Source organism: Ochotona princeps, chromosome 4 (genome assembly GCF_030435755.1).
Source record: "Ochotona princeps isolate mOchPri1 chromosome 4, mOchPri1.hap1, whole genome shotgun sequence".
Taxonomy (NCBI): domain Eukaryota; kingdom Metazoa; phylum Chordata; class Mammalia; order Lagomorpha; family Ochotonidae; genus Ochotona; species Ochotona princeps.
The window spans coordinates 44183358-44208238 of NC_080835.1; the positions used below are offsets into that span (position 1 = coordinate 44183358).

Sequence of the window (24881 nt, forward strand, 5' to 3'; positions counted from 1 at the left end):
AACAGCTATGCTTCAGTTTCTTTTTACCCAACACTGAAATGAATAGTACCTACTTGGCTGCAGATGAGGTGATCCATGTAAAGAACTGATAAGGTGTCCCAGTCGCCAACAGTCATTATGTGCATTATCTTACTTAAATGCTTATGTAAAAAATAAAATTAAAAAATTAAAATATAAAAACATAAAAAAACAAAAACAAAAAATGCTTATGAAGCTATGCACACACACACATACACACACACACTCTCTCTCTCTCTCTCTCTGTCTCTCTCTCTCTCTAACTGTCCGGCACACTGTAGGCTCTCAAGGAAATGCTGAACTCATGCATGTCCACTGGAGTTAACAACTACTACTTACGTATGTCAGTGTCCTGCTGCCCACCGGTTTCCAGAAGGCAAGGACTCGGTCCCATTCATTTATCCACCCCATCCCAGTCCAATTCGATTTATTTTAACAAACTATGAATGTAATTTTGATGATTCCTAAGAAAAATCATCCTAATGAATCAGCAGGGTAAGCCCTCACCATCCCCTAGCCAGACCCACAGACCAAAATTTAAAAATGAGGCACTCGCTTCCAAACCTTCCTCTGGGTTTGCAAAAAAAAAAAAAAAAAACACTGACTGAACTGACCTCCAGCCTCTACCATCCATTCAGCTGTCCTTGCATCTCAAGCTTATCCCCTCCTTCAGACATGGCAACCTGCTGAGCCACAATCTCAAGTCTTAAATGCCCCCTCCCCAGCTCCATCAGCTGCAGCTGGAGCCAGGGTTCCAGGCCACAGATTGGTCTCTGCAGCTGCTCAGCCTGGCCTGGAGGAACTGCAGCCTGGAGCTGCCTTCTCAGCTCAGGCAGTTCACTCCCACTCTCAGCCAGTTCACTCCCAACCAGGGCCCTGGGGGCTACACTCAGCTCAGAGTGTCAAGTTACCATAAAAATAACAGCGGGCCTGCCTAGGCGTGGTGTGCAAGCCAAGTGCAAGAGGGAAGTGTCCAAGGGGTGAGAAGGAGAACAGGAGGTCTCGCTCTCTTCTCTCAGCTCTGTTTTCATCTGAATTTGAGTCAGACGACCTGAGTTTCAAGAAATGCACTTCTACTTTAGATTACCCACTATCTTCTTACCTTCACCACTACAGCCCCTGAAGTAACTCATTCATTTAGTATCTCGTATTTATGATATACTTAACTCTCTTGAATGTGCGTTTAAAAACATTCTAGGGCAAGAAGGGGATGGAGATCTGTTTGGTTTGTTTGTAGAATACCACATATAAAAGTAGGATTTGAATCTATGAAAGTTTGAACAAGCATTCCCACTTAACACAAATTGCTGATACTTCTCAAGCTTTTATTTTCTCATAACTAAATCTAAGCATGACAGTTTCCTTGGGGCTACTGCCGGAGAGGCAGGTCTTGGAGAGAGAACAGGCTAATGTAAGCATTTATCCACTGTTCATTTTCTTTTGCTAAAATGAAATCAAAGTTCATGCCCATGCTATCTTCCTTCCTGGGACACTGGTGGCTTGATGCGGTCTGGCCCAACCTGGATATTTCAAATAAAGTTAACTTCAATCACTCAAGGAGTTAGCAGCTTATTGATACTCCATCTATTGCTCTTTCATCTTGGTTTACCCATTACACCATACCTCTTTAATCTGCTCCTTGCAGCTGTTTTATAAGTGGGTGGGTATAGACCCGGAGACAAGAAATGATGCCCACGTCCAAGCCAGGTAGGCAGGTAAGCACCAAGACCAGGCCATGCACCAGGTGGGTTAATCCAGGACATGAGGAAGAGGCTGAGAACAGTTTGGTGAGAGAGTAATGAAACAGATACACCTTAGATTCCCAACCTGAGCAAGGTCAAAGGCAGGTGGGCCACAAGAAAACAAAACAGAAAAACTTGATTTTGATAGAACAGTTCCCCAGTGTCTCTTTTCTGTAGCTTCAGATTCATGTTTCACTCCAAATCAGAAAACAAAGTATTGTAAGAAACTGCAGCATTCTGAACCAGACTTTGTGGCAAGCACTCCAAAAGAAAAGCTTACGATGACAGTTTTAGTGGCAGCCAGACCAGCAGTGGACATGCAGACAAGCAGAGATTAGGTATGCATGTTTCCAAATTTTTAACTTTTAAAAAACAGCCTTATCCCAATCAAGTAAATCAAACACTTCAGACCTATCACCAGTAGCCTTGGAGTCCTGTAAATCCAGGACACCCTAAAGAGCAAAAATGCACTGCAATTTCATTCCATCTTTCAAAACAGTTATAGCCTCATGCTCAGAGGAGAGGAGCTCATTCGCCTCACTACTCCTCATGTATCCACAATTAACACAGTTCATGCAGGGTACATCACACCGTGCAATTCTCAATCAACATTGACATGGCTAAAAGATCTTTAATAATCCTGGTTTTTACCATAAAAGCTCTCATTATTATCCCAGCTCTCTCTGCTTGTTCAGCGTGCCTGGTCACTTACACGAGGATGAGAAAAAACCGTGGGTTCGACTCATCTTTCCCCTGCCGTGTCTCCCAGAGAGCTGTTCGTGTCCCTGCAGGGCAATGCCACAGCACTGGCCGACCAGGTTTAAAATTAGTAGAGCCCCGGAGAGAAGCGGGTAACCTTCTGACAAGGTTAGCCAGCAGAGCAGAGCGCTGCTCAGAGAGGGGCATTAATAAGAAGCCAAGCAGAGCCTTTCAACAAGCCCATCAGGGCCTCTGGGAAGCCTGGCCGGCTGGAAGCCTGGGGGAGCCAGGGCAGCAGTGCGCGAGGCTGACCCAGGCTCTTATTTTTATCCCACCGAGTCAGCAGCTTCCTTTACAGGCAATAAACATAACCTCCAAACGTGCTTCTTCAGGTTTAAATGCAACATATCTACCCACCAGCTGTTCAATTACTTTTAAACTTTTAACTGGATTTTTAAAATACAGTATCTCTGGGATATCTAATTATAAAACCAGTATCTTCAGATGGGAAAAGAAAAGCAGGCTTATGGAAACATACAAGAAGAGAGTAAACTACTCAGAATGTACCACCCAGTGCTAAGCATGCATGCTGATTTTTTTTCTCGCACTAGTAACATTATATTACTAACTACAATTTTGGAGTTTTACTGTTCACCTAAGCTTTTCACATTTAACATTTCACAGGTCCTAAAAGGATATCCATTATTATAGTACCCAGGTCGTGGATATACTATCACCTTATTTAAGTATTTCCTTACGACTGGCCATTGAGAGCGTGCCCAACTTTTCTCAGCTATGGCAAGCACCCTTGTAATCATTTTCTAAGGACAGATTCCAGCATCAAAGGGCAAGAACAATTTCTAGGCCACTAATGCTGAGCAGAGACCCCATGAAACCTGGCAAGGTGCATGTGTCCCACTGCACATTTGGACATTTTCTGAATCAATGGATGCAACTCTGGGCTTTTTCTAAAAAGGCAACCCTGAATTCTAAAATGATATTTTCCAACCACCTGTTGGGAGATAAGCAAGTCTAGCACAATAAAAGTGCCTTTGGCAATAAGTTAAAGGCAAGGGGAAATGATCACCACTTTTGACCTTCTCTAAAGGCAATTCAGACATTGCTCTCCCACCCCACTCACCAGACACCACCAGGACGGCTACACTGGCTGTTTTAAATACTGAAGCTCCTCCTTGCAGAGCAGCTAGGACTTAAAGCACTACTTCAAAGGAGATATGAGCCATTCAAGCAGTGGATTAATTCACCAAGCCACGACACTTGCCCCTACAGTCAGTGACTTTTAACTCAAGATGTGCTTTGTACATTGTATGAATCTCCAAACCAGCAAACTCCTCCATGATTACTACTGAAAATCTTGATTGTCATCACACCAACAATGCTTCTTAAACTCACTAAATTTCTTAGCATTTTATTCTTAAAATTCAAAATGACAATTATTAGGAAGCACTAACAAGAGGTCAAAATGACAATTATTGGGATGCACTAACAAGAGGCCCAACAGGAGCTGTTTCTGCAGACCAACACCCTACAAAGCACTATGAGCTAGCTTAGAGATCAACTTCCTAAACAAAAATGCATGAAATCTAGTGCTTAATGCCAGAGGCACTAGTTTCTCAAAGGTAAGGAACTCTCAGATCAACCACATTCACAAAACTACTGAAATAACACATGGAGATCAAAGAAGAGTCAGTTATAGCCTAACCTATGCCCAGCCCAGCCTCATCCTGACTCTCCCATAATGCCAATGAAAGCAACACTACCTGGAGTGCTATCAGCAGGCTGGCTGTATTGCCACGTACTTAGAAGCATAAGCTCTACCTTGAGCTCCCTCTGCTAAGCTGAAGTCTCTTCTGCAGCAAAGAACAAACAACTAGTAAATGGAACAGGGTTTCATTTCCTCTAAATATTTTTTGTCCATCCTCCATTGGGGTGCCAAGTGAAACACCTGCCAAGAACGGGATGAGGGACAAACAAGGAGCCTGTGGTGTAACCGAGAAGGTGTCAGCCCAGCCACATTACCGCACTGCTTGGCCCGGCAGCTGGGTCACAGCCCAAAGAAGTGCGGGTTCAAAGGCAATGCTCACCCACCTCTGTGTTACGGAAGAACATACTCTAAATTCCAAACCACTGCCAGAGCCAGAGCCTCAACTACAACTTCTCTGCCAAATCAGCAGGATTCTAGCTGACAGAAAAATATGCAGGGCCCAACAGATCAAGTGTAATAGCCAAACTTGTAGCAAATGCTCTGTAGCAGCAAATGAAATGATTGCTCACAGCTAAGAGTCATTCAGTGCTGCATGTGAGGGTGGGGAGGGGCTCAGGACTTTTTTTGTTAAGTTTTGTTTTAGAAGAATTGTTACAGCTGAGGTACAATGTGTTGTTTGTTATTTGTTATATTGTTATACATATATACATACACACACACACACACACACACACACATTATTATTAACTGTGGGCAGCATGCTTTGCAACAGGTTGCAAATTATACCTCCTGCCTAACTAAAATGCTGTATCTTTGACCAATGTCTCCTTTTTCCCCATTCACCTCCCTCCTCCCCTACCTCTAATAACCATCTAATAACCATCCCTCTGCTTTATCATTACACTTTGATTCTTTTTAGACTGTAAAAACTTTTAATTTTTTCATTTAATCCTCACCACAACCACAAGACAAAGTTGGCATTACTCTTCCTATTATTCAGAAATTGAAGTTTGGAAACATAAAATTGTTTGTCTAAAAAATCATACCACTAGGCAGCAGTCAAAGTCAAACTGAAACCTAGAACCATCTCAACTTAATTTCAAAGTCTAAAACAGAGCAATGGAACCTCTAACAGTGATGCTGTAGTGAGGAATGGAGGGCCTGACGGATGCTGGGGATGGTCCACTCCAACCTCAGGTCTCTGGCAGATGCGTGTGCTCTGGCTCCTTAGCACACTGTTAGAACAAAGGCAACATACAACAGCCACACACAATAAAAGGCAGTAAGAACGCAAAGCTGTGGCAGAGCCCCGACTTTGGCCACTGTGGCCCCAACAGACTTGGCATGTAGGCAGGTGGTTATCTCTTTAACTTCCTGCACCTGGATACTTTTCCAATACAAATTAGCATTTATTGCAGTTAAATGACTCAAATTCATAATGGAAAATGTCAAGAATGCAACCAGAAAAGGAGAGGAATGGACAACTCACACAGTAAAATGAGAAATTATGAACCTTCACGAGGCGGAAGGAAAAAGGCCAATTCGCACCAACTTAAGGTGTCATTTTAAAGCAGCTAAGCAACAACCATTTAAAGATAATTGCATCTACAGGATAAAATGCCTCACAGGAAGTATAGTGGTTGTGGCAGGGCAGAGGCAAAGACTCAGCTGGTGACACTACTGAGAGTCTTAACAGGCTTCAATCTTTTGACCAAATAATCCTAGCCAGAAAAACTTAACAAAATAAGAAGATTCCGTGTTCCATATACATTAAAAAAAGGAGAAGGAAAAATCATAGTAGATAACTACAACAGAGAACTGGGCATTTGATCACAAGAAAAATTCAATAAACTAAAACACAATGGACAGCTTCTCAAAGAATATTATTTTTAAGAAGAAAAACAAAAAAATACATAGATAGGAATTATAACTTTAGATTTATTTATATAGCTATGTAAAGTAAAAACACAAAGGAAGTAAATTACTATATCTTATACTTATTCATGCATTTTAGTGTTTGCAAATTTTAAGAAGCTATTCCAAGTGTTTTCTAAAAGTAAATTTAAGCAAACATCAGATACCAGTTGAGCACAAGAAACCTTAGGTCAGAGGTAAGCAGATTCTAGAATCCTTTTTATGTCAAAGATTAGATTAGCTAATCTCTGACTTTGTGTCTAGTCACAATTCTGCCCCTCTCCCAACACACACACACACACACACACACACACACACACACGTCCGCGCCTATTTTAACTAAACCAAAGGATGCAATGTGCCGCCAGTAACAGTACTAATACATACTTGGTCCCATGCTAAGCACTTTAAGGTCTTCATCTGTTTACGTCCCTAACACTCCTATATGAGAAAAGTACTATCCTTGTCCCATGGTAGAGATAGAAAGTTCAATAAACAAAGACAAGAAAATATATTGCCCACATACAGCTCAGACAGGTAGCAGAGCTGCAACCTGAGCGTCCTAACCAGAGCATGTGCTCCTCCTCTGAAGTCACTTTCCTCCCTTAAGCTCCTATTAAATCTCCCCCCAAAACACACCTCTTACTTCTTTATAAAAGGCAGATATGGAAATCAACATTCCATCTGTCAGTTCACTTCCTAAATGCCAGCAACAGCCAGAGTTCAGTCAGGTCAAAGTAGGAACCCAGAACTCAATGTAGGTCTAGCATGTGGTACTGTCATCTGTTTTGTCCTGGGGTTCTTGTGAACAGGAAGCTGGGTCAGAAGAGGAGCTGAGACTCAAACCAGGCTCTTCAATACAGGATGTAGGTATCAAACTCTCACTATCCAAGCACCTTGCCTTTGTCCACACACACCCACTTCTGAGGAAAAGTCAGCATTGCCTCTTCCATAAAGCCCTCCTCTGCTCTCCCAAGCAGTGTGTGTATGTGCATGTTTCCTTGGAAGTTCCACAGAATTCAACACATACAACTGTTCTTTCACTAGTACTGTTTACTGACTGATGGGGCCTACCCTAGTTTGGGATAGGCAGCAAATCCGGACATTCTTCATGTCTAGCACCCAATATATATACTCAATAAGACAGGGAAGGAGGGACAAACGCACAAAAGACTTCTCAGCACAGCAACATTTCACTGATGCCCAACATTATGAGTCCACGATTATTCTTCAGACCCAACAGGTAAGCAGTTCTGACACATTTCAAGGATGAACCCTACAGAGATCAGGCTAAGTAAAGAAAGCCAATGCCAAAATGACAAACATTATGAAGGCACACATTTGCCAGGGGCTGGGGGCCAGGGGCAAAGGGGAATGAGCAGCTACTGCATAACCAGCAAACACTTTCGGTTTTGCAGATGAAAAGAATTCCAAGGACAGATGGTGGTGATGCTAGCAAAACTATGTGAATACACGCAATGCCACTGAACTGTACAATGGAAAATGGCTCTGTGCTCTGCATTAACATAGATCTGATACAGATAAAATGGGCTCTCAATACAAAGAAATCAAAACTAAGTCAAATTACATCAACAGACAATCCAACCACAGCTCTCAGCTGGAACAAACTTCACACACACCCATTGTTGTCCTTGCATCTGTCCAAGACTCTTCCCATCTCATGCAGGAAGATAAATCACTTTCTCCATGAACCCTCTCTGGAAACCCACATTAGGCGAGCAGCCTGGCTGCAGGCTCCCAAAGCATCACATCCTTGCACCAGAGCAGCTTTACAATCACCTATGCAAACCAAGCTCCACCAGTTACCAGCATGCATCCTCAGGACCTGACTCAGCACACATCACCTGCAAAAAATACTGAAACTTTATTCACTACTACAGAAGGGTGGGAGGGTGCAACAGCGGTTTGATTCTCAGAGCTAACAAATAAGGTTGTCTTGACCAAGGCAAGTAAATATCCACAGAAAACCCAAACATTTTCTTTTGTGGAGGAAAAAAATAATTGGCTTTTGATGTATTTGAAAGGCAGAGAGTGATAGAAAAGAGAGATTTTTCATCCCAAATGACTGTAACTGGCAAATCTGGGCCAGGCCGAAGTCAGGAGCAAGGAACTCCATCTAGGGTGCCCACATGGGTGACAGGGATCCAAATACTCTGGTACATCAGCAGAGAGAGGGATTGGATGTAGAGCAGCCAGGACTCGAAACAGCATTCAGATATGGGATGCTAGCATAAGTGGCAGCTTAACCCACAGCGCTACAATGCCAGTCCCCTCCAAAGATTTTCTAACCTAGAACTGAAAGTAATAAAATCTACCTGCAAATTTGCCCCAAGGAGGTTCCTGCTGCCTCCTTTGTTAGTGGATTTGTCTGTAAGGTGAATCTCCAGAGTGAATGCTTCCAGCCCACTTTCTGAGAGCCTGGGGCCAGGACTCAGGTGCCAGGCACAAGAAGGGTCTACACCTCTCGCAATTCTCTCCAGACCCAGGGAATAAAACTGTAATCACAGTTTAGTCAATTTGCCAGGTACCTCACCTCTGAGCTACAATTAGATAACATTCTTTAAGGATGCTCAATCTTGAGTGATAGCCAGAGGTCAGCTGGGAAGGTGCTGGGCAGTCAGCACTCATCTCTGCCCTCTCCACTTTCCACTCTTTCTGATGGTAACATGTACAGTATGTCTTCCCTGGGCCATATGAATTACCTAAGCACTCTGAAACTCCTCTGCTACACACACCTCCACTTTTATTCTCAGTTTATGCTTCACATGGGAGAAACATATTTTAGGACTTGCTACCAAGGAAAATATTTCTTCTTTTCCTCCAAATGCTGAGCAGCGATGCTAAAAGGCAAGCATTCGCTAGACTCATCTTGAATCCCACAATGCAGCAAGCTGCCAGGGCATAGAGCTGCCACTGAGACGCATAAATGACTGAAATTCAGCTTCAGGGCCAAGCAAAACAACTGGGAATGGGAAGATGTACACCTGTGCTTGCAGGCTGCCTGGGCACCTTCATCAGGAAGCAGAGTTCCCAAACAAATATTAGGTTGAAACTCCTGTTCACCCTCCAAGAAAAATCACAACTAAAGATCTGAGATCTGAGACAGTAGGGCAGATGTCAGAGTGAATCTTAAAACAGACAATGACAGCTTTTTTTCTTTTTCCCCTTCTGGCTAGTGTCATTTCTTGGGTCAAACTACCCTTGCTATAGAAATGGATGGATATACAGACAATCTGACTCCAAGGACCTGTCCTTTCTCTGAGAAAGATGAAGAAACAAATTGAGTACTTTCTTTTTCCCCTCTTGGTTTCCTCATTTCTACAAAAGATCTGAGGCATGACTTTCAGATCACTTTCAAATCTAATAGCCTATTTCTACTCCACTCATCTGCCCACCAGATCGAGCAGACCTCTGCCCCTCTCAAGGCTAGACCACACAAGAGTTAAATTCGTTATAAAGTTTCCACAAACACTACTGATCAGAGCATATCACACGGATCATTATCGTATTACACATTCTAGCACCATTTTTGCTTCTACAGAAGCACACTATTTCTGCAAAAACAAATTCTGAAGTGTTTTTAAATTAAAAGTACTGTTTAGAAACAAATCATAAAAATACAGGCAAATTTAAAAATATGTATTTTCACACTAATAATGGCTCATTTAAAAGAAAAGATTCATTGGGCTATTTCAAAGAAACATTCTCTGGTTTTACTTTGTCTTTTTTTTTTTCTTTTTTTTTTTTTAAGTTGTGACATTCCCTTGTGCAAAGAAACAAAAATTAAGCTTCCAACTGGAGGGAGCCCATCATGCTCCCTGTGACCATCAAGCTGGACAAAAGTTCTCAGTTTAAGATGTTCACACACCAAGCATCAAGCAATAAGGGTTGAGGATATGCCTGTAATGTGAAACTCAAGTGGGGGAGAAATGGAAAGAATATTCACAGGTGCACACTTCTTGTAGGTTTAAGAATAATCAGTAATATATTCTACCATCAGAGGAACAAGAAGTGCTCACTTCCAGCCTACTTAATAGTAACTTTTAAATTCAACAAAATGATCTGAAATTCTAAATACACAAGTCTCAGAGAGTACATATTCCTCCTTTAAAGAAATTAAATTCTTTTAAGATAAATTGCTACCAGGTGAGACAATGGAAAACAATAACAAAAATTGTCTTTGGGGCCTCACATGGTAGCCTAGCTGCTAAGTCCCTGCCCTGCATGCACTGGGATCCTGTATGGGCGCTGATTCTAGTCCCAGTGGCCCTGCTTCCCATCTAGCTCCCTGCTTGTGGTCTGGGAAAGCAGTTGAGGACGGCCCAAGGCCTTGGGACCCTGCACCCATGTGAGAGACCCAGAGTAAGCTTCTGGTTCCTGGTTTCGGACTGGCTCAGCTCCAGCCATTGCTGCTGCTCGGTGAGAAAATCAATGGATGGAAGATCTTCCTCTCTATGTCTCCTCCCTCTATATCTGACTTTCCAATGAAAATAAAAACAAATCTTTTAAAGTTTTTTTTTCTTTGGACTAAAAAGAGATGAATATGTCCACTATTTCTGCTGAATGGAAAGAGTAATCAAGAGAAAAGAATACATTAGGAATTTCAGGACATGATGTGCTGATCCACAGAGAGAAACCTGACAGGTAAACCAATCGCCAGAGTGAACAATGAACACAATCAGACCAATGGTAGAGAAAAGTTCCGTTACCAATTCACACACTTCGATGAAGAGCAGTGCTCGAAAGCCCGCCTTACTCGCTTTGATACATGTCTGGCTAAAGGACAGAACCTGCAGGGCAAGCAGTAGGTGCATGAATGGTTCACAGTTTAGTGAGGTGTCATAAAACACATACAAGCATTCATTCAATTAGCCTGAAACATAAATGCAGCCAACCTGAGGTCAGACTCCGCTGAGGCCATGAAGATAACAGTCTCCTCCTTCAAACACCTCACAGACCAGTGGAAGAGGCAGACACATCAACCTAACTCTAATGCAGTGATGGAAAGAGGTACTTAGAATGCGGGAACACACTGGTGCTGGGGCCAGAGATACACGCTGCCAATAGATCATGTACACACCTGTCCTGATCACAGCTCAGAGCTGGGCAGAGCTCAAAACAGGTGCAGGAAAGGAGGCCAGGCAGCGCAGAGAGGCATGACCTTACTAACACTGAGGATTGGTTTGAATGCACTCCCCATCACATGGGAGCTATGTATGCAAGCACGAAGTATCTAACATCTCCAAGCCTTAGCATCTTCATTGTGCTCCCACACCAGGGAAGCTAGAATGCTCAGGCTTCTTTCCCTTAACTTCTGGGGCCAGGGGGCCAGGGCATTCTGGGAAGGTCACTATTGTTTTGTTAGAAGCAGGTTTTCCCAAAAACCCAGTGGTCAGAGCTTTCTTCTCCTAAAATTGTCTTACTTGTGCTTCACAACAACCCAAAAAGGTAAGTGTGATGATATTTGCCTTTTTTTTGGTAGGAGAGGAGCTACAAGAGAAGCTACAGGAGAGTACCCCAAGGTGAGCAAAGAGGGAAGCCTTCAGGGTAGGTACTGTGGCATAGCAACTTCTGCTGCGGCATGCCATATGAATGTCAGTTCATGTTCCAACTGCTGCACTCCCAATCCAGACTCCCTGCTAATGCACCTAGGAAAGCAGCAGAGGACAGTCCAAGTACTTGGGCTCCTGCACCCACATTGGAGACCCAGAGGAAGATTCTGGCTCCCAGCTTCAGCCTGGTCCAGTCCTGGCCATTGGAGTCAACTTAGGGAAGACTTGACCCTCTGCAGCTCTGCCTTTCAAATAAATAAAAATTAATTTTTTAAAAAAGGGAAGGGCCATCATGCTATCTTCACACTGCAAATCTGGCTTCAAGAGAGTTGGAAGCAGCTAAGCTCTTGAGCAGCTCAGCTCAACTTGTGATGTCAGAGTAAGCCTTAAATTCAGTGAATATAAAAGAAAGAGAAGTTGTTCTGTCCATGACTATGTCCAACCATTACCAGAGGCTGGCTGCTGGCTTCCAATCACCAGCTCTCTTAACACCAGCTTCCTTGTCATTCCCCACAGTCTAGTTCAGTTTTCCACTGCCTTGTGGAACAATCAGACACTGTGCTCAGAGGAATCCTTTCACTGTTCACCTTTTTCAAAGACACTGAGATCCATCCCAAGAATTAATTAAAGCCCACTCAAGCTCGAGAACCATCAGGAGAAATACTGTCATTGCTCTTTGACTACATCTTCTGTTTCCCAGGCTCTGTCCTGTCTTTTGTTTCTCCATCTTTACTTTAAGCTCCTCCAGAAGACCCAATCCTAGATTCTCCTGTATTCTTCAGTACTCACATCACACTATTACCACACTGTCTTTCCTACAACTCAAACACTCACGTAGCAGCATTTCCTATGTACTCATTATGTCCCATGTGTCAAAACAAAGTAGAGGAGGGCCCAGCACAATGGTTCAATTGGCCAATCCTCTCCTTACAAGTGTCAGGATCTCACCTGGGTGCCTATTCATGTCATGGCTGCTCCATTTCTAGTCCAGCTCCCTGCTTCTGGTCTGGGAAGGCAGTGGAAGGTGGCCCAAAGCCTTGAGACCTTGCATCCATATGAGAGACCCTGCACCATGTGGGAGACTCCTGGTTTTAAATTAGCTTGGCTCTGGCTGTTGCAGCCATCTGGGGAGTGAACCAGTGGATGGGAGATTTTTCTCTTTTCCCCTTTCCCAAATAAAAATAAATAAATCTTCAAAATTAATGTAGGAAGGCCAATGTCATGGCACAATTGGTTAACAAGCCACTTGTGTCACCTGCACCTGTATCCGAGGGCTGGTTCAAGTCCTGGCTATTCTGCTTCTAATCAAGCTTCCTACTAATGCACCTGGGAGGTACCAGATATTCCAGAAGTACTTGAACTGCCACCTCCCACATGGGAGACCCAGATGGAGTTCCTGACTCCTGGCTTCAGCCTCAGCCAGCCCTACCAACTGTGGCTATTAGGAGTAAACCCATAGACGGAAGATCTCAGTCTTCATTGTGTTCTATTTTACTCCACCTCTTGGAAAAAAAAGAAAACACACATATACAAAAGAGTTGGGATTTCAAAAAGAAATACTATGATATACTTTCAGCCCTTCAATCATCCATGATCTAGTAAAAAAGACAAGATACAAATGATTGCTGGGACTTGCTTAATCATTTTGATGCTGGAATTCACCAATGATCAGGAGTTGGAAAGGACAGCAGCTATGAAGGAAATAATGACATCCTGACTTTAACAAGGTGAAAATTTAATAAGGATAAACATCAAGTCACACACTTAGGGCAACGAGAGCGAGAGCGAGAGAGAGAGAGAGAGAGAGACCCCTCAGAAGTATAAGATGGAAAAGATCATATGAGAAAGTTTTAGGGTTACCCACAAGCTCAATGACTCAGTAGCAGGAAGCTGCTATAAAAGCTAATGCAATGTCAGGCTGTCTTTATTAGAAATACTGCACTCACAGGGAGGGAACTGTCACAAGTCTGGATCCCACAAACTGTGGAGGGTGAATTGATGCAGAACAACCAAAACAAGAATGAAGCCACATCCTATGAAGAATGGAGATGATAAGGCTGAAGAATGAATGCCAAAGACGGCTCTTTAAACTGGATTCTTGAGTCTCAGGCGTCACATTCCATGTACAAGGCTACAAAGTTTGAAGCTGTTTTTGCAGCATAGTGAGTAAAGCTGCCTACAATATTGGCATCCTTTATGGGTGCCAGTTCAAGTCATGGCTCCTCACTTCTGTTCCAGCTTCCTACTAACCCATGTGGGAAAGCAGCAGCAATGGCCCAAATACTTGGGCACCTGCATCCACATGGGAGATCAGGGAGAAGTTTCTGGACCCTGGCTTTGGTCTAGCATAGCCCTGTCCTCTAAAATAAATAAATCTAGGGCCCGGCGCCATGGTCTAGCAGCTAAAGTCCTCATCTTGAAAGCACCGGATCCCATATGGGCGCCAGTTCTAATCCCGGCAGCTCCACTTCCCATCCAGCTCCCTGCTTGTGGCCTGGGAAAGCAGTTGAGGACGGCCCAAAAGCTTTGGGACCCTGCACCCGCCCGGGAGACCTGGAAGAGGTTCCTGGTTCCCAGCTTCGGAGCGGCACAGCACTGGCCGTTGCGCTGACTTGGGGAGTGAACCATCAGATGGAAGATCTTCCTCTCTGTCTCTCCTCCTCTATGTATATCTGACTTTCCAATATAAATAAATAAATCTTTAAAAAAATAATAAAATAAATAAATCTAAAAAGAGGGAAAAAATCACCAAAATTATCAAGGCAGAGACAAACATATTTACTATTAAAAATGGAATAAATTACATACTACTGCTATTAGAAAATTTGTTAATTACACTTACAAGATGAATGAAACTGTACTTATTGGAAAGAGAAAAATTTCAGAAGTATTAGGAAAAGTTTGAGTCTTTCTTGAAAAAAACAAAAAGAAAACAAAGAAAAACCATACATTAACTGCCTTGAAAGTGTCATGGAAGACCACAGAATATAAAGTTAAACAACACAATCTATCGATAGTCAAAGTATAGATAAAATTAAGGGGTTTTTTTTTTCTTTAAGATTTATATTTAAAGCTTTCTTTTTTGCATCTCTATTTTCTCAATGTTTTCTAATGAACACAAATTACAAATTTGGTAATAAAAACCTCAAGGAGCTAGCATATGTGACAGAAGGCCAGTGTGGAGGGGTGGGGCGAGGATTAAAACCCAGGGGAAGACAACCTAGAAGATGCCATATGAGCTCCACGTATGAGCATGGTCTACAAGTGAAATAGAAAGTTCTTTGAGCCAGTGTGCTTCTGATCCAAACAGCCCCATCTCTAGGATATATTCACATTGTTACCTACAGAGAAACTTCCACAGATCAGGCAGTACGAGTGTAGTTTCTTCTAAATGACTCTGAAGCATCCTCCTCATTTCTCTACTCCCATTCCCAACACAGCAGGAATCGAACCCCGTCCTTGCTCCACAACCCATCATACCTTAATTCTCCCAATATAAGTTTCAGTTCCCTACCAAATATTTAAGATCTATTGCCTACTCTCTCACCAAATCAGGTGCAAATGACAAAAGAACTCTCAGCTGAGAATCAAAGTTTCTAATCTCAGCAGTGTCATGGGAAAGAAGGTAGCTTTAGTCCAGTCACTTAACTTCTAGCAGCTTCAGTTTCAAGTCAACTGTGAAATGCCTCTAGCATTTAATCAACTCCATGAGGTTCTGCTAGCAATTCAAGAGCAAGCCTGTGGGGGTGCTTGACAAACAAGCAAGTGCTATAAGCAAGAGCCGATTCATCCAGCTGTGGATAGCCCTGCTCAGTGACTGGTACATCAAGGCAGTTTAATTCATGTTTTATGAGTGATAAATGAGTCCTACTTTGTCTCAGTGTGATGAACTACCTAATAAAAGCTTGCCAACGTTGTATTAAGTACTAATAAAACAGGAGAGAGGTTGTGGTCAAACATGCTGGACCCACTCACCTTGAGCAATACAAAGGTAAACTGGCTGCCCTTGTGCAAGACACTGCAGGGTCTCTGCGATGTTTACTGTGAGTCTGTAGCACAATGAAATACCAGCATTCATTATCCAGCTAACTCCCTTCTGGGCGCATCTCCCAACATGAGTTGGGAAACAAGGACATGGTACATTCTCTACTGGGAGAGCAGATACTGGGTGGTAAACTGTTATGAAAGATCAGGCATCCCACTGGACTGGGATCAAATGCAACTTTAATTTCAAGATCCCATCTTTCTGCACACTGGTCCCACCACCACCCCACAGCCCCTCCCTGGCGACTCATCACAACTCTCAGTGTAACAATGAACGGCTTTTCTCTGGTTTATCAGCAAGGGTCTTGATGCACCCTGATGACAAGCTTTTCTGAGATGTGGACGAAAGCTTCCATCTTTATCCCAACTCCTAGCACATACTGAGAACTTACTAAAGTCCCACTGGTGGTTTGAAGCTGCACAGAACTCTGCTTCCTCAAGTGTGGCCTATGGCCCACTGCAGTTAGCACCAGCTGGAAGCATCTTACAAATGCAGATTTTAGCCACCGAACCTCTAACAAGATGCCAAGGATATTCATGTACTCCATCAGGATGAGGCTGACACTGATGGGCCACAGACCACTCCCACAAAGTAAGTGGAAAGGCCAGGAAGTGTCATCCAACATAACCAGAAAGCCTAGCAAAAGCCTCAATTTGTTCATTCGAGAGTTAAAGTTCCCACCCTGTGGTCGGCCGAGCCCAGTTCTGGCCAGATGTCAACTCAATGGTGAAGGCACCTTCAGTGTCAGATTCTCTCCTTACAACTGCCTGCCCTTAGGATTCAACTCAAAACAATTTAAGTACCTCTGAATTCCAGCTCTGGCCAGCTCCTCAAATGTTTTGCAGGTGTCAGGGCATCTATCTCCTCCCAAAAATCCACAAAACTACCACCACCCACAGCAGCCATGGCCCAGTGATCAGGGCATAGCCCCCTTACATCTCTGCAGGTACTACATTCAAAAAATGTTTTTTCTTATAAAGTACAACGAGAATCCTACACTTAGGGAAGAAAAGAGGTTAACAAAGGGTCTTATTTTTCCCCTGGGGAAAGAAGAGACTAGAGGTTTACATTTTTAAAATGTATTTATTTTATCAACCACATGCTTACAAGTCAAACATCTCCGCAAAGACATTTTGCAGACAGATATTCTGGGAACACACTGGAGGCAGCTTACTTATCTGCTGTTAGCGAGCTGGCTATTACAAGGCTGGCCTGAAGGGATGAGGAGCAGATGTTATCTCCTCTGAAATGACTGCGGCCTGCCTGCCAACTCTCTTCCAGGTCACAGCTACTTCATGCCCCTCAAATACCCCTTGCTCAGCCCTGCCCCACTGCCTCTGCTTCGCTGATCCTCAGCAAGCCTTCCAACTAGCCTCAGTCACAGCTGCTCAGGAAGGGGCTGGCTGGCTACTCCACCTTCACAGTATGTAAACCAGCACTGAAAAGTGTAATTAATACACAGGTGCAACATAATTACCGACTACCACCACAGGGCTGTAAACCCCAGAGGCAGCAGGATTCCGGGTAAATGCAGCTCCTCCGCTGGGCTCCTATAAGAAAAATGTGCTACAGTCAGCCACAATGGTCCCTTGGCTCTCTGCTGTCTTTACTCCAGTCATCCTTTAGAGCCACAGAACTTACCAACTGGGAACACACTAGTGGCACCCATACTCTATGGCCTGGTCATACTGGATTATAAAGGTCTCATTCCCAACAGAGGGTACCTGGAGGGCAAGGGCAGGGTTTTGCAGCCCAGAAGTGGCCCAACACATCCACCTTCAGAGACTAAACAAAACAAAGAACAAAATCTTTGAAGGCCTGGATACACACTTGGATGGATGTAAGGAGTGAGGGGATTTCTGCAGTACAGCAAGCCAAGTGCAACAGGGCAGGACTCTTCTCATCCGCAGGGTCATACATAGCAGATGTCCCCTCCAACCTCCCATCTGGAATTGATGGAGCACTAAATGTACTGACTACAGAGCAGCCTCTCGCTCTGCAACTGACCGATTTTCCTTCTTGTCTTTTAAAAGACCTAGAATACATGGCCTTTCAAAGTCTGGAATACAGTCTTTGTCCTAAACTGGTTACAAAGAGTACCACATCTTGCAACGGGATGTGCTTTAGAGTTAAAATTATTTTCAAAATGCTTTCAATAGGCATTGTGACTCTAACCTGAAGCCCAGATGTAAGGTGAATGCTAAGTCTGAGTTAGAGACAGAGAGATCAGAGAAGAGCACAGATTGTACCTACAGGACCCAAGGCATTTATCACAAAACACCATGGGAGCTTCAAGCATCACTGTGAAACCATCCACCTTCCAAAAGTCAGTGACAAATAAAATCAAAGGAATTAAAAGGCAAGTTTCTTTTGCTGCCAAGAACTCTAAAAGTCAAGCACACTGGTGCGTTCTCTCTCATATGTTTGGAGAGCTTATCTAAAGTCTGGGGCTCCAAGTCTGGTTTTTCAGCCCCGCTACGGTCCTCACCACCTGGCCACTTGGTCGTGGAGATGTCACTTCACCTCTGAGCACCTTCATTTCCTCTCCTCTTAAAATGGGGATACAAGATGTTAAACTCAGACGTACAAAGGTCCAAACCAGAGGTACCTACTATGCATGCATAAGCTGCCACCAGACCAGACAGGCTAAAACTAAACAGGAACTCGAACGGACATCCTGTCCACATCAGATATTGTCCAGAGAGCAGCCCAAGAGAGCAATCCTCACCAAAGTGAACTTGGCATTGGACACCTGCTGTCCACTCAGCCCATCTCCCTTCCCCACCCCAACCACCCCCACTAAGTCCCCAGGAGGTGATTGTGGGGGAGGATGCCTACAGCAGCAAAAAGGAGCCAGCCTTCCAAAGAGAAGCAAGGGGAGTCACTCTGGAAGGGTAGGATCCCCTAGCAAACATGAGAAACTAACCTAACCCTTGCCTGGCCCTTTCCTTCTTTCTCAAACTGGTTCTGTCCATTTCAAACAGGACCCAGGCTTGCATGTAGCCACACTGTATTGTTTCAGAGGACAGTATTCAGTCAGAAAATGAGTCATCAGCAATCCTTGTCAATTTGCCAGCAGCCTGCCCCTCTTCATTACAAACATAAAGATAAAAGCTCTTGCACTGCATTAGCTGGCATCCGCCTCCACAGACAGTACAAATAAATTAATTGTGCCTCATCTCAAACAGCCCAAGAGGTGTGCGGGAAGGGAAAATGTACTCCGTCTTGCTTCATTAACAAATTAAACTAGAATAGAGCCACAGCCGTTGTCTCCTAACCCATAGACTCAACTATCCTACCAATTTCTGACTCCCCTCATACACACCCACCGGGTCAGCACAATCCCCAGAGACAATCTGAGGGCCCAATGGTATGTGGGGTTCTTGCTGGGGGGAGAATAGAGGGGTGGCCTCAGGACCTGGCACACCCATCACCACCAAAGACTTAGGAAACAAGAGCCGCCAGTGAGGCTGGGCACTGATGCTCAGAGAACAGTGTTTCAATCATTCACTCCAGGCCAATAAACAAACCAGCTGGGCAGCCAGGCCAAGGTATGTACAGCAGAGTAAGAAAGTTTGTCATCAAGCAAACTTTGTCATACTGAGGATGGTGAGCATTCCAGAAAGAACAAAGCTATTCAGGACCAACTTGAAAAACAAGTTGGGCTTCCTGCATGGCCAGCTCAGCTTACACCCTCAAACACACCTTTCTCACATGGCGTGGGAGACGGCTGTCTTTGCAAGCCCGTTCCAGGCAATTTGTTCCGATGCTGTGATTTGCTTGATCCTCACTCTGTACTGCATAATTTGGGCAACCAACGTTTTATAAGTTGAAGGAGAGAGAGTTAAAGCGGGTCCCTTCCTGTTTTATCTCCAGAGACACAAAAATAAAGTTTACAAAGGAGGAGGGAAACAGGAAATGGGGGGGGAGAGGAAAGGACAAAGAAGAGGAGGAAAAGCCCTCTCTTCTCCAAATATCACCCGATTAACTACCAGGAAGTCAAGATCACAAACAGCTAATCCAACCATAAAATATGTCCCAAGTATTTATTGTACAGATGGGCTGTGGGTTTGGTTTTGTTAGCTTAGTTGGTTTGCTTTTTAACTATAAAATCCAAGAATACAAAAAATTCTGCACAATCGGACCTGAACCAATTAGGTCCTGCCTATAAGAAAACAAAGAAAATAAAATCTTAACAAATAACAAGCCATACTAGTCAAAATCACCATAATCAAAGAAAGACCAATTAACCAATAAGGCACAATTGAGCAAAACCCTCTTAAAAATTACAATACCTACTGCAGGCCAAGATGTTGGAACTGGTACCTTCACACACTACTGATGACAGTATAAACCACTGCAACCCTTTTGGAAAGCAATTCAGCAATATCCAGAGAGGCTTAAAAAAATGTTTGAACCCTTTAACCCAGAAATCTTGCTTTTGGGAATTCACCCTAAGGAAATAATCTACAATAAAGGCAAAGCCATATCTCAAAACATTACCTATAATGGTATAAAACGGCAGGGGGAAAAGAAATCTAAACGTCCACTAACAAATGATTTACTTAATGAATGGTTAAGTAAATCCACCCAGTAGGATGACAGATCGTAAGACCACTAAACTCATCTTGAAGACGATGTAACCATTTGGAAAGCATTTACTTAGGGTTTACTGAAAAGAGAATACAAAATTGAGTCTACATGAGATTACAGCTCTACAGAAATATGTCTGCAGATGTACAAGGGTTAAAAGTTAAAAATGAAAACAGTTGCTTTGGGATGGTGAGCCTGTGGAGGAACATTTTTTTTTCTCATTTGTTTGATTTCCTTTGTTGTGGTTATAGTATTTCTTTTGTGAAATAAAGAGTTCATAGGTTGTAAACACAATTTTTCAGGGTCCTCTGCATCACTCTGGCCCCTCTGGCTACACTTTTTAGCAAGTTCCAACTCCTTTCAGGAATTACAGAATGGTAGCACAGAACAGATACCTAGGCCATCCTCTACTGCCTTTCCAGATATATTAGTTGGGAGCTGGGTGGGAAGCAGAGCAACTGGGACTCAAATTGGCACTCCAGGACCCAGAGAGATGGCCCAGTGGCTAAATCCTTGCTGACATGCACCGGGATCCTATATGGACACCAATTCATATGCCTGCTGTTCCACTTCGCTTCCAGCTCCCTACTTATGGCCTGGAAAAGCAGAAGAGGACAGCCCTGGGACCCTGCATCCGCATGGGAGACCCAGAAGAAGCCCCTGGCTCATGGCTTCTGATCAGCTAGGCTCCAGCTACTGCAACCACTTGGTGAGTGCAGCCACGTAGTTCACCTGGGCAGTGAAGCAGTGGATGGAAGATAGCCTCTCCTTCTCTCTATAAATCTGCCTTTCCAATAAAAATAAATAAATTTTTAAAAAAAATGGTGCTCCAATAAGAAATAATCATGGTGCACCATTCTTGCAGATTTGAAATCAATCTTGCCTAAATTCAAACCTTGCCACTTGCTAACTTCAAAACTTATCTCTTGAATGTAAATTTTCCTTATCAATGAGGAAGAATAATAATATCTCACAGAACTGCAGTGGTGCAATATACACACACTGCTTCAGATGTCTGCATCGTTACTAGGGTGCTGGTTGCAGTTCCTGCTATTCTGTGTGTGTGTGTGTGTGTGCGCGCGCCTCTGCTTTGCAAACAAAATTTTAAAAATTAATTATTAGAGAATCAAGATGGTGGAATAGGCTCACTGCTTGTGGCCTGGGAAAGCAGTTGAGGACAGCCCAAAGCCTTGGGACCCTGCACCTGTGTGGAGACCTGGAGGAGGTTCCTGACTCCCGGCTTCGGATTGGCACAGCACTGGCCATAGCGCTCACTTGGGGAGTGAATCATCGGACGGAAGATCTTCCTCTCTGTCTCTCTTCCTCTGTGTATATCTGGCTGTAATAAAATGAATAAATCTTTAAAAAAAAAACTTAGTGGAGAAAGCGGGTTGTACTCTGTGTGCTCATAACTGGGAGAACTCAAGTATTCAGCTTGGCCTTTGAAGTAACTTATTGCAGCAGATACTATTTCAACTTCACTGTGTGCTTTTAGATGTAATAATTTTTTTGATTTTTAAAAAAGATTTATTTATTTTTATTACAAAGTCAGATATACAGAGGGGAGGGAGCCATAGAGGAAGATCTTCCGTCCGATGATTCACTCCCCAAGTGACTGCTATGGCCAGTGCTGTGCCAATCCGAAGCCGGGAGTCGGGAACCTCCTCCGGGTCTCCACACAGGTGCAGGGTCCCAAGGCTTTGGGCTGTCCTCAACTGCTTTCCCAGGCCACAAGCAGGGAGCTGGATGGGAAGTGGAGCTGCCAGGATTAGAACCAGCGCCCGTATGGGATCCCGGGGCTTTCAAGGCGAGGACTTTTAGCTGCTAGGCCACATCGCAGGGCCCTCTCCACTAAGTTTGTCCTACTCCACATATAAAGCTTCGTACTTCAACACAGGGCATACATTTATTATTCTTAATACATACAGAGTAAATACCTATTCCTCTCCCTGGAGACATAACTTTTCAATGATTTCCATATTAGAGTTAACATTAAGTGCAAATTGATCCATAAAGTAGCCTATTCAGAAATTAAGTGTGCCACTGACATTTTTCTTGATCTAATTAAAAGAGCAATGCGCTGTGAGATATGCCCCTCAAGGGGAGGAGAAGCTGAGGTGGGGCAGCCCCTCACCAGGCACTGGCTGCTCTGACTTCTGCAAGGAACAGTGTGCCCGGGACACAAAAGAATCCAAACATTCAGTCCTCTCTAGTTCACCGCTTACAGGGTAGTTGGCCTCAGGGCTGTACAGGCAGGGACGCCTCTAGAGATGTACAGGTGTAGCCATTTACACCCTGGCCTACAAGAGGGAGTGACTGGAATTTTCATTACAGACCCTGCTCTTCCTGCATTCTGCCATCCCCACTCCGGGGGAAGTGAGGTCTTCTGTGCCTACATCTCAAAGTAGGATGTCCAAGTCAGAGTTCCAGAGTTCTCAGCTCCAGACTGGCATAGACAGCCGACCTCTTGGCAGTACCAGCTCCTCTCTGTAACCCACAACTTCTCCAGATCAAATCCTGAAGAGACCAATGCTGACCTCAGCACAGCTTGTCTATGTTGAGGCAGAACACTGTGTCTCCCTAAGCTGAGCTTTTGACATACCTGCAAACAATAAAAGTTGGAAGGTCAAAAGGGAAGGGAGAGATCTGCTGAAAAGTCCCTGGAATTAAGCAACTTCCCTGGTGTGTGTGTGGGGGAGGGGCCAAGGATGTGACTGAGGACTCTGCCTACACTCAGCATAGCTGAAAACATAGACCTCAGTAGCACCTGCCAGTTCAGCATCTCAACCTGCTACTGGGAGTGTTTCAGCTCCCACAGTGAGACAAAAGCAGGATGCGGCCCCCATGGTCGTCCTTCATTCTTCGGACATCAGTGACCCTGAACCCCTTCCATCATCCCCTCCAACAGCTCTCTGGTTTAAGGTTCATCAGAGAGAACTACGCAACGGGATGTTGCTACTCTTGGGGAGACCTGAGCAATGGGTTTGGGGATGACTCTGGCCAGGGCACCAGCGCATTTCCCATCCTGATTCCTACCCAAACTCTGGAAACCCTTGAAAGCTATCACATTTCAAAAGATACTCTTCCCCCAGAATTCCCAAAGCAAATATTCCAAACCCTTGGAAGTGCCCTGATGCACAGTGTCAGCTTATATCATCAGCCAAGTTAAAGGAGAGGAAGACACTCAAGTAACACAAGAAAGGAAGGTACTAGGATTGGATGGAATTTCGTTTTAAAAATTAAATTAAGAAAAAAATGTCTTGGGAAGAGCACTTACCTAACAGTTAAGGTATCTTCCTTCCACACTGGGACACCTGTGACCAATCCCTAGCTCTGGCACTGACTCCAGCTTCCTGCTAAAGCGCACCCTGAGTGAGGGGCACAAAGTATCTGGGCTCCTGCTACCCATATGGAATACCTAGATTGGGCTCCTGGCTCCTGGTCCCAGCTCCAGTGCATCCTGGTCATTGGAGGCATTCGGGGGAAACAACCAGAAAATGTGAAATCTGTCTCTCTCAAAATAAACCAAAAGCCGTAAATCACAAAAATATCAATGCAGCAAGATGCTGAATATAGACTGACCTTGCACTATAGATGTTTACAATGATGAGACAGAGTATAATTCAAAGAGAAAAGCAGGATGGGTGTTACAGTGCAGCGGAATAGGACACTGCCTGTGATGCTGCACCTCATACTGAAGTGCTTAGGATTCAGTCCCACCCCCACTACACCAATCCAGTTTCCGGCTCATGAACCCTGGGATGAAGAGGATGAATCAAGTACTTGGTCCCAACCACCCACATAAGAGACCCAAATGGAGTTCCAGGCTCCTGGCTTCAGCCTTGCCCAATGCTGGATGTTGCAGCCAACTTGGTCCCAACCACCCACATAAGAGACCCAAATGGAGTTCCAGGCTCCTGGCTTCAGCCTTGCCCAATGCTGGATGTTGCAGCCAACTAGGAAGTGAAGATGCTCTCTTCTCTCTCTCTCTCTCTCTGCCTTTCAGAAATAAATATAAACTTTAAAAACAAAAGCAAAACAATGCGGGCGATAGCCTAGTGGCTAAAGTTCTCACCTTGCATGTGCCAAGAGCCCATATGGGTGCCGGTTCATGTCCCAGTTCCTCCATTTCCCATCCAGCTCTTGGCTTGTGGCCTGGGAAAGCAGTCGAGGACGGTCCAAACCCTTGGGACCCTACACCCATGTGGGAGACCTGGAAGAAGCTCCAGACTGGCTTGAGATCAGCTCAGCTCTGACTATTGCAGCCACTTGGGAAGTGGACCAGCAGACGGATCTTTCTCCTCCTCTCTGTAAATCTGCCTTTCCAGTAAAAATAAATATTTTAAAAGAAAAATCTTCACAGAAGAACCACAGTTATATCAACCTGAAACCCATGACTTTGCCCCACAGGAGCTGCGATGCAAAGATCAGGAGATGACGCATGTCAGACTGTGACAGGAGATGGGTGGTACAGGTAAAGGAGGAGGAGGGCAGCAACAGTAGTGGCTGCCTTCCGAGGAGCGATCTACTATTGTTTACTGAACACTTGCACCTCCATTCTCTTCTGCCTT

The 24881-nt window shown here is 44.2% G+C and overlaps 1 protein-coding gene across 8 annotated transcripts in view; it reads right to left on the bottom strand.

Moving 5' to 3' along the window:
• The window catches only part of TEAD1 (TEA domain transcription factor 1), a 255049-nt gene that overhangs the window by 186949 nt on the left and 43219 nt on the right, over positions 1–24881 (bottom strand). For 5 of the 8 annotated variants that reach the window (XM_004593777.2, XM_004593776.2, XM_058663361.1 and 2 more), the window contains exon 1: positions 2412–2441. The exons of 2 other annotated variants lie outside the window; for them this stretch is intronic. In XM_004593777.2, coding sequence (XP_004593834.2) covers positions 2412–2426 — 15 coding nt within the window. In that variant the 5' untranslated portion in view covers positions 2427–2441. Of the gene's footprint in view, positions 1–2411; positions 2442–2472; positions 2532–24881 lie in introns of those variants that run through there. One more of the 8 variants, XM_058663364.1, reaches the window with a different exon arrangement.